Source organism: Pongo pygmaeus, chromosome 11, assembly GCF_028885625.2.
Source record: "Pongo pygmaeus isolate AG05252 chromosome 11, NHGRI_mPonPyg2-v2.0_pri, whole genome shotgun sequence".
Lineage (NCBI taxonomy): Eukaryota > Metazoa > Chordata > Mammalia > Primates > Hominidae > Pongo > Pongo pygmaeus.
In genome coordinates this window covers 96077572-96087346 of record NC_072384.2, presented here as the reverse complement: position 1 = coordinate 96087346, position 9775 = coordinate 96077572, and the positions used below count along the sequence as shown (strand labels likewise).

Sequence of the window (9775 nt, the reverse complement as noted above, 5' to 3'; positions counted from 1 at the left end):
GTCCTATAGATATCTCACACTCAATCTGCCCGATGCTGGACTCATCACTTTCTCTGTAAAGCCTGTTTATTCTCCTTCTTTTTCTTACTCAGTGAACGATACCACCATCCATTCAGGTGCTGCTTTGGATAAAGCAGTAAAATGATCCTCAACCTTCTTTTACCTTTAAACATCCACATCTTAATGAAGTCATCTCCCACATATCTCTTGAATGTGTACACTCCATTCCTACTGTCATTGGCTCAGTTCCAGCCATCCTCATCCCTCACTGTACTCTTGTAATAGTCTTCTAACAGGTCTCTCTGTTACTGCCAGTCCCACCTACCTCCTATCCCTCTACCATGCTGAAATTAGGGTGATTTCTGTAAAATGGGAATATGATCTTGTCATTTTTCCTTCTTTATTTTTGGCTTCAGTTTTCCTCCTCTTAAGGATATTTAAAACAAATTTCTAAAATTATGGTAAAACATATATAACATAAAATTTACCATTCTAACCATTGTCAAGTGTATGATTCAGTGGCATGAAGTCCATTCACATTGTGGTGCAACCATCACCATCATTCACCTTCAAATTTTTTTTCATCTTGCATAATTGAAACTCTGTACCCATTAAACATTAATTCCTCATTCCCTTTCTTGGCCCTCCCTCTCTCAGTCCCTGGCAACCACCTTTCTAATTTCTTTCTATATACATTTGGTTACTCTATTTCAGATGAGTGGAATCATACAGTATTTTTTCTTTTGTGACTGGCCAATTTCGGTTATCATAATGTCTTCAAGGTTTATCCATGTTGCAGCAGATGTAGCAATGTATCAGAATTTCCTTCCTTTTTAAAAGGCTGAATATATATGTTACATTTTGTTTATGCATTTGTCTATCAAGGGACATTTGGGTTGCTTCACCTTTTGACTATTGTGAATAATGCTGCTATAAATATGAGCATATATATGTATATATATATGTATGTATGTATATGTACGTATGTTTGTGTCCCAGCTTTCACTTCTTTAGGTTTGTACCAGAAGTGGAATTGTTGGATCATACGTATTTCTATTTTAATTTTTGGAGGAACTGCCATACTGTTTTCCATACCAGCTGCACCATTTTACATTCCCACGAGTGGTGCACAAGAGTTCCAATTTCTCTACATCCTCATTAACACTTGTTAATATTCTGTACATTAATCCCTCATCAGATTTGCAAATATCTGCTTCCATTCTGTGGACTGTCTTTTTTTTTTTTTTTTTTTTTTTTTTTGAGACAGAGTATCGCTGTGTCGCCCAGGCTGGAGTGCAGTGGTGTGATCTCGGCTCACTGCAACCTCCGCCTCCTGGGTTCACGCCATTCTCCTGCCTCAGCCTCCCGAGTAGTTGGGACTACAGGTGCCCGCCACCACGCCTGGCTAATTTTTTGTGTGTGTTTTTAGTAGAGATGGGGTTTCACCGTGTTAGGCAGGATGGTCTCCATCTCCTGACCTCGTGATCTGCCTGCCTCAGCCTCTCAAAGTGCTGGGATTACAAGCGTGGGGCACCGTGCCCGGCCTGTGTGGACTGTCTGTTTACTAATGAGAGTATTCTTTGATGCACAAAGTTTTTTTATTCTGATGCAGCCGAATTGTCTATTTTTTCCTTGTCGTTTTGGTGTCATGTCCAAGAAATCACTGCCAAATCCAAAGTCGCGAAGCGATTCTTCTAAGTTTTCTTCTAAGAGTTTTATAGTTTAAGACCTTACAGTTACATCTTTGATCAATTTTGAGATTATTTTGTATATGATGTTTTTAGGTAAAGGTCCAACTGCATTTTTTCTGCATATGGACATTTAGTTTCCCCAGCATCATTTGTTGAAAATAAATTGTTAAGGTCACTATAGTTTTGTAGTAAGTTCTGAAATCAAGAAGTGTGAGTACTCCAACTTTGTTCTTTAATTTCAAGATTGTTTTGGCTATTTATGACCCCTTGAGTTTCCTTGTTAATTTCAGGATGGAATTCTGCCATTTCTTAGCATAAAACTTTTCAGTGGAGGTCAGTTGCTTTTGACATCCAAACTCCTGCCCTTTTATAGGGTCCTTTAAGATATACCACCTGCTTATCACCTCAGCTTCATCTCTAGACTGGCTCCAATCCCCTTTATCCAAACCTACTCATCGACCTCTCAGAACCATTTTCACTACTTCCAATAGCTATGCTCTCTTGTCTCAGGCCTTTGTATGTGACCTGCTTTTTGCCTGGCATTTCTTCTTCCTTCACATTTCAGCTTCCACATCCCTTCCATACCCTCCGTGAGAAAATTAGTTGGTGCTTTATGTTCTCGCTGACGACTGCCATTCTTAGCACCATCTCCACTACATGGTAAGTGCTTGGCTTGGACACCCCCCTAGCCTGTGGCGAATGGATGTCTTGGTCACATTCGTGCTTAGCACACCAGTTTTCATGTAGTAAACCATCTGCGAATGTTGGTTTCAGGAATTGTTGGAAGGTTCCTTTACTGGTATTCTTCCAAAGGATAGTTTTCTAGAGTGTGGGAAGAGTCTAGAGGAGTTGGAAGCACATGAATAATGAAAGGTGTTTACTGGATCCTGCCTTGCATTACTCCACTCGCCCACATTAGCAACGAAATTTGTAATCATTTCATTCCAGTGTTTCTCCGAGACCTCTGAGGGGTTAAGGCAGCAGTCCCGGACACCCAGCTCATTTAGAAGGAGGGTGCGGAAGTGTGAGGATCTACTTCAGTAATCAGAGGATATTGGAGGAGACCCACCCAGTGTCTTTGGTTATTCAACGCACACCTTAGACCTCACAACACTAGCAGAAGGGCCCCAGAAATCTCTTGCGGGAGCGCGCGCCAGCTTCCGGGTCCAGCCCCAGGAGGAACAGATGACCGGAAATGGAACCTGCGCGGGCCCGTTGCTTAGCAACAAACGCTGTCGGGACGCTAGACGGCTCTGGCGCGGAGGGAAGCTGAGACCACCGCAAGTCCTGGGGCGCTGCCTCTATCGTCCTAGGAGTTCCGCGGGCAGAAGTGACCCAGAAGCGCCGGTGAGGCCAGGGCGTCCTCGCAGCCATGAGCAGTGAGCAGGTGAGAGGGCTGCTCTTTGCCAGGCTTGCCGCCGCCGCGACGCTTCCCAGGCGTTTCAGAAGTGGTGGAAGCCTCTCCTGCCCACCGAACTCCCCAGCTGTGACTCCGCGGTGTACAGCTTCCTTCACCCCACTTGGCCTGGGTTACTGAGCGCTTTCCGCGAATGCCCTTATAAGTTCCCTTCCCAGCTGTTCGCCCTTGGTCGTCATAACAACCAAACCTAGCAGCCTAGTGGCGCGCCAGCAGGGGGAGCCACAGCCCAGAGCACCCCCAGAGTGCTAATGGGGGTGTGCTTGGGTGAAAGGCGGTCTGCGAGGAGTTGCAGCGGGTTTGGGTTCTAGGGTGGGAATCGAAGCCAACTCCTAGCAGTGTGACTTTGGACAAATCTCTTAGTCTCTGTAAGCCTTAGTTCTCCCACCTCTTATGCAGAGCGGGGGAAACATCAGAACAACTTTTCTTCTTTCTGAGGTTGTTGTCAATTTCAAATAAGATACCATCCCATACCATAAATACACAATATTATACTATACATGAAAGGCCTTGGTAAGTGACAAATGGCACTTCTTAAGATGATATTTAATGGTATGTGATAAAAGATGCACTTTGCAATAGCTGCTTTTCTTTCTCTTTCTCTTTTTTTCTTCCTTTCTCTCTTTTTCTTCTTTCTAAGAATTCTTTCTTTATTGAACTTAAGAGCAACTAACAGAAAGAAAGGCAGAACAATGGTCAGTCGTCTTAATATCAGCATAGAATGGGAAGATATTAAACGTGGGCATTATTCTGGCTAGCTAGAAAATAACTCTAGCTTTCTATGTAGTTATGAATAAGGAAAAGGACCCTATAAACCTCTTGGAAGAGAAACAGTTGTTTTTAAGCCTGCAAATTTCATTTAGCTTTTAAACAATATTAAACTGTGATTATTTCTTTTTTATTGCTTTATAATGCTTTTTTCGGTAGTGTTAGAATTTATTGTGGAAACAATATTAAAACGGATTTAGTCTTCTATCCATTGAGTTGTACATTACTAACAACTATGTGAAAATCCTGATTGGTTAATTCATCAAATAAGTAATTAATACCTGAAATGCTCAAGAAAATTTGGTTTGAACCTTTTTTAAAAAATAAGTATAATTTAAGAACTCAGAAATGGACACTGATTCATATGCTGAAGTATAATTAGTATTGGTATTAATAATTAAAGAGTAAATGAGCAAGCAAAAAACAAAAAGAATTCAGATACAAGTAACCAAAAACACTGAGCAATTGTTGAATAGATTTTACTAGTTTTTTCTACATGATATTAATGTAATCAGATTTAAAAAATAACATTTGTTATCGTCACCGTTATTATATATTGAGCAGCTTCTTTGCTTGTTGCCCAAATTAGTCTTCGGCCAGATCTTGAACCATATCCTAGTTGTTAGGGTTTAAAATACACTTTTATCACATTTCCAATGGTATTTCTCAATAGCTATTTTTCACAATTCCCCTAACTTACCCATCTACAACTAAAAAGTATCCACTAAAAACTCACCAGCCGTTACGTTCTAAATTTTGCTTCATCTTTATAAAAGTGATGTTGGGAAATGACACCCTAGTCTCTCACTCCCCCTCCAGAAATGTTGTGATTTATTGAAGAGGCAGCGGGATCTTAAAAGAATGGACATGATTTCCATTTTCCACTTATTATTTTTGAACAGCAGAGGGCCCTCTATCACTGTTTTGGTTGATTTGTAATTTAAAAACTAATCTTGAGAATTTCATTTATGCTAATTTAGAGTATAGCTTTCCTTTGGAAGGATGAAAGTTTTTATATTTTAACCTAAAACAAACAGAATGGATTAAACTTTTGGAAATGCCATTTTTTATGTGACATTTACTTGTATATTCATTCAGTTTGAGAAAGTGAGCAGGTGGTAAAATCGTATTTGCTGAAGGAGATTTTAACATATTCATCTCATTAGTGGAAGGTTGAGAGTGACATGGAATTTTTCAGGAATAGCAGTCTGGGCTTTTCTCTTAAATTAGGCATTTAGAAGAAATATAAATCTTTTGCGATTGCTCATTTCATTTTTAAAATGAGTTAAAACTTTAAAAGGCATTTTTAGTATCAGTTGAAAAACTTTCAGAGGTTTAAAGGCACAAATATCCAAAGACCAGGAAGCTGCCCACAGATATACTACAGATTGTGGGCAGAGAAGAGGAAAAAGCTGTCAGTCTTTTTCTACCCCAGCACTTTTTCTAGTTATGGAATCAAGTAATTTGTGTTTATATGATGTGATGCTCATTCCATTTTCCTTCATCATGTTTTTAAAATGACATTGCTTAAAAAGAGGAAAGAATGAACAAAGTTGGATATGAGACCAACAGCATGGTGATAACTTTAACAACCAGAACTCAAACATGTGACAACTGACAACTGTATTTAAATCAGTACTACTAAATTTTGAGAGGTTAATGTTGATTTAACCAGACACATTTATAGATTCTAGTCATTTGATCAGGAGGGTTAATACTTGGGCTATACCAGGCTTATGACATCTCTTCCAGCAGTCAAGTAGGTGAAAATCAGCGAAGTAAAAACAAAATGCAAAGCCAGACTATTTAAGGAAGACCCAGACTCCTTAGCAATTTTAATTTTAGAATGTAAAATTATATTAGTCAGGATCCCAACAGAAAACAGATGGCATACTCAAAAGGACTTAACTGAAGAACATTTATAAAAAGACCATTTGTAGAGGTGTTGGTAAGGTTAAAAGCTAATCTTGAGAATTTCATTTATGCTAATTTAGAGTGTAGTTTTCCTTTGGAAGGGTGAAAGGTAAGGTTAAGGGAACCACGAGGGATGAAGACACACTCAAGGATTAACAGCAGTAGGACAGTAGGATGCCATTACCATGGCTAGGCCTGATGGGTCATTGAAACTGAACATTATTCTCAGACCCTGATGAGTGCTAGACACTTGGAATGGTAGCTTCCTGACAGGAGCTGAGGTCTGGAAGAATTCAGCCACTATCAGAACAACAGGGAACAGGTAAGACTAGGAAACAAATATTCTAAACTTTCTGCCCTCCTGCTCTTCAGTCTCCTCCTGGTGCCTTTTTTGGTTAATTCCTATCAGAAGTCAGAGAACTGAAGGCACAGATGATGTCCATCTGTAGAATTCAGCCTCCCAGGCACAGAGCAGGAAGAGGAGGGTAAAGACTTGATCTGAGGCAGAGCACAACCGTCACAGACATTATTGTAAATGGATGCAATCTTCATAGACAGTTCCCTGTCCATAAATCAGTTGGATTAACAGTTGTTGAGGTCCTATGATGAATTTTTCATTTAAAATATTTATACCTAAGAATAAGTCTGAAAAAGACATATGACACCCTTATGAAGACTACTACAAAATGTTTCTGAAGGATATGCTCCCAGAATCTGATTAAGTAAAGAAATATATTGTGCTCAAAAGAGAGAAGAGTCAGTATTCAATGTGTTTCTATCATTGTCCTAAAAAATTTCGCGCAGTGTAGATCCTAAATTTCACATGGTAGAAAAAAGGTCAAGATTGCTTATGATAATTTTTAAGAACAGTAAAGTGGAGGGAATTGCCCTACAGATATCAAGACCTATCAGGAATCATAGTAAATTAGGCAATATAATAAAAATTTTTTTACAGATAATAAACCAATGGAATTAAGGGGACAAAACAGATGCACATATATATTTATGTTACATATACACACACATATGTGTGTATATATGAGATACATGCCTAAGAACTGTGTGTGTTTGTACTAAAATACATGCCCAAGGAGTTCGCTGAGACATCTTTTGTAATAGAGAAACATTGGAAATAAGTTAAATGTTCATTCACTAGAGAATGGAATGGATACATTGTACTATGCTCACAGAGTACTATACAGCTGTGAAAATCATTGAGAAACGTATTAATGGGGATAAATTTCAAAAATGTAATATTAAAAAATGGCATGTTGCAGAAGGGATACAAATTGTTTGATGGCATTTATATAAAACTTAAAATCATGTAGTAATAATATCTTAGGTTGTTTGACAATCATATGTAGTAATAAGTGCAGTAAAAATTTGCATAGGAATGATAAACACAAAATTCCAGGATGGCAAAGAGTTGGGTTGAAGATACACAAGTGTTCATGATATTATTTTCTATATGTTTGAAATATTTCCTAATTTTAAAGAGAATAAGACGTGAGTAAATATAGTCTGCACAGACAATCTTGGTACAGGAAACAGATAAATTAATTGGGTGGTAATTGGAGTGGAAAGCACAATTAAAGAAGGTTTTTCTTCTTATTTATTTTTTATTATTTATTTATTTATTTTGAGACGGAGTCGCACTCTGTCCCCTAGGCTGGAGTGCAGTGGCACGATCTTGGCTCACTGCATCCTCCACCACCCGGGTTCACGCCATTCTCCTGCCTCAGCCTCCTGAGTAGCTGGGACTACAGGCACCAGCCACTATGCCCAGCTAATTTTTGTATTTTTAGTAGAGATAGGGTTTCACCATATTGGCCAGGCTGGTCTCAAACTCCTGACGTTATGATCCGCCTGCCTCAGCCTCCCAAAGTGCTGCGATTACAGGCATGAGCCACCGCGCCCGGCCTCTTTTCTTTTTAAAAATAAACATTCTTGGAGCTTCCAGATAGCTGAACAGAAAACCTTGAGCCAGGAAGCATGGCAGCCAAACCCAAGCTCTACTACTTTCGTGTCAGAGGCAGGATGGAGTCAGTCCTCTGGCTGCTGGCTGCAGCTGGAATAGAATTTGAAGAAGAATTTATTGAAACAAGATAATATAATATGAAAAGTTGCAGAAGGATAGACGCCTGCATTTTGGCCAAGTGCCTTTGGTTGAAATTGATGGAATGATGCTGACACTGCCTACAGCCATCCTCAGCTACCTTGCTGCTAAGTACAATGTCTGTGGGAAGGACCTGAAGGAGAGAGTCAAGATCAACATGTGTGCTGAGGGCACCCTGGACCTGATGATGATGATGGTGCTGGCCCACTGAGGAAAAAGAGGAGAACCTTGCTCAGTCGTGAAGAAAGCTAAAACCCAGTAGTTGGCCATCTTTGAAAAGATTTTGAAAGACCATGGAGAGGATCTTCTCGTTGGCAACAAATTCAGTTGGGCAGACATACAACTGTTAGAAGCTGTTCTAATGGTAGAAGAACTCAATGCTTCTGTTCTTTCTGACTTCCCTGTGCTGAAGGCATTTTAAACAGGAATCGCAACATCCCCAGAATTAAGAAATTCCTGCAACCTGGGAGTCAGAGGAAGCCGCTCCTTGATACTCAGTATGTTGAACTAGTTAGAAACATTCTGCAGTTCTAGTGGCAGCAGGTCACATGATGGCAAGAATTAACAATCCAACCACAGTATCAGCACATGCCTTCTGTAGTGAATAATAGAAGCAAACTGTAGATCCTAGGAGGAAAGTGTCTGAAAAGAACCAAACTGGCCAGGCGTGGTGGCTCATGCCTGTAATCCCAGCACTTTGGGAGGCCAAGGCGGGTGGATCACCTGAGGTCAGTTGTTCGAGACCAGCCTGGCCAACATAGCGAAACCCCATCTCTACTCAAAATACAAAAATTAGCTGGTGTGGTGGCACATGCCTGTAATCCTAGCTACTCAGGAGGCTTAGGCAGGAGAATGGCTTGAACCCAGGAGGTGGAGGTTGCAGTGAGCCAAGATTGCACCACTGCACTCCAGCCTGGGTGATGGAATGAGACTCTGTGTCAAACAAACAAAAAACAAAAACCAAACCATGCTGCCATTAACAGCAAATGCTGATTAAATGTAACATTAAAACAAAAATAAACATTCTTTCTTTGAATGTTGATGGGAGTTCTGTAGTATAAAGGGAGGCATTGGTAATTCAAGGAAGAAGGGGGATTATCAGAAAAGCACTGTCTTCAATAAAGTGAAAGGAGATGGAGGGATTGGCCTGTGATCGTAGGTGCAATAGTGTCCCCAACTGCTTGTAGATGAAGGATAAAAGAATGATGAAGGTGTGATCGTAAGTCTGTAGACTTAGTTACAGGAAGATGGAGGCATTCTCAAGTACTAAAATGATGATGTGTGAGAAACTCTGGAGATAGGTCATTAGAAAACTTAGGACACCAAATATATTAGAAAATCTCAAAAGTTTTGGATGTCTGAGATTAGTAATCATGCACTTAAAGTGAATCCAGGAGGACTGGAGATGTGATTTTCCTTGAGCAATATATACCTACTTGGGTACAAGCATAGAGAAAGTAAGTAGTTGAATTCCAATGGGATTATGGTTTAGTTAAGTATGCGCCAGAGGGAGTTGAGGGTATTTGATAGGGTGTAGTTGTGACTATGGACTGTAGAACCTAAATTGGGCAAGGAGGAAGAGAAGATATGAGGGAGCAGATGGATACTGAGAAGGAGCTTAGATATTAGAGGTCTCAATCAAAACAAAGAAATATAGGAGGACATCAGATCGTACTTGCTGGGAGCAAAGGATGTGGTGATCAGAGAAAAGAATGTTTTAAAATCAAGATTTCTCAAGAGCTGCCATATTTAGTGATAAGATCCTAGAGGGGTTGCCATGAAAGTGGTTGGCAGAGGTGAAGCGGAAGACAAGGTTACAGATGAGGAGGTTAAGCAACTAAGAGACTAGGCTGTTAGGTAGATGTAGTC

At 40.0% G+C, this 9775-nt stretch overlaps 1 protein-coding gene and 1 pseudogene across 2 annotated transcripts in view; both read left to right on the top strand.

Moving 5' to 3' along the window:
• The first annotated feature begins 2899 nt into the window (after window positions 1-2899).
• The window catches only part of DNAH7 (dynein axonemal heavy chain 7), a 349153-nt gene continuing 342277 nt past the window's right edge, over window positions 2900-9775 (top strand). The window contains exon 1 of one of the 2 annotated variants that reach the window (XM_054477799.2): window positions 2900-3078. In XM_054477799.2, the coding sequence (XP_054333774.1) occupies window positions 3064-3078 (15 nt within the window). In that variant the 5' untranslated portion in view covers window positions 2900-3063. The remainder of the gene's footprint in view (window positions 3079-9775) is intronic. The other variant, XM_054477800.2, reaches the window with a different exon arrangement.
• On the top strand, window positions 7783-8440 carry LOC129031435 (glutathione S-transferase A4-like; annotated as a pseudogene).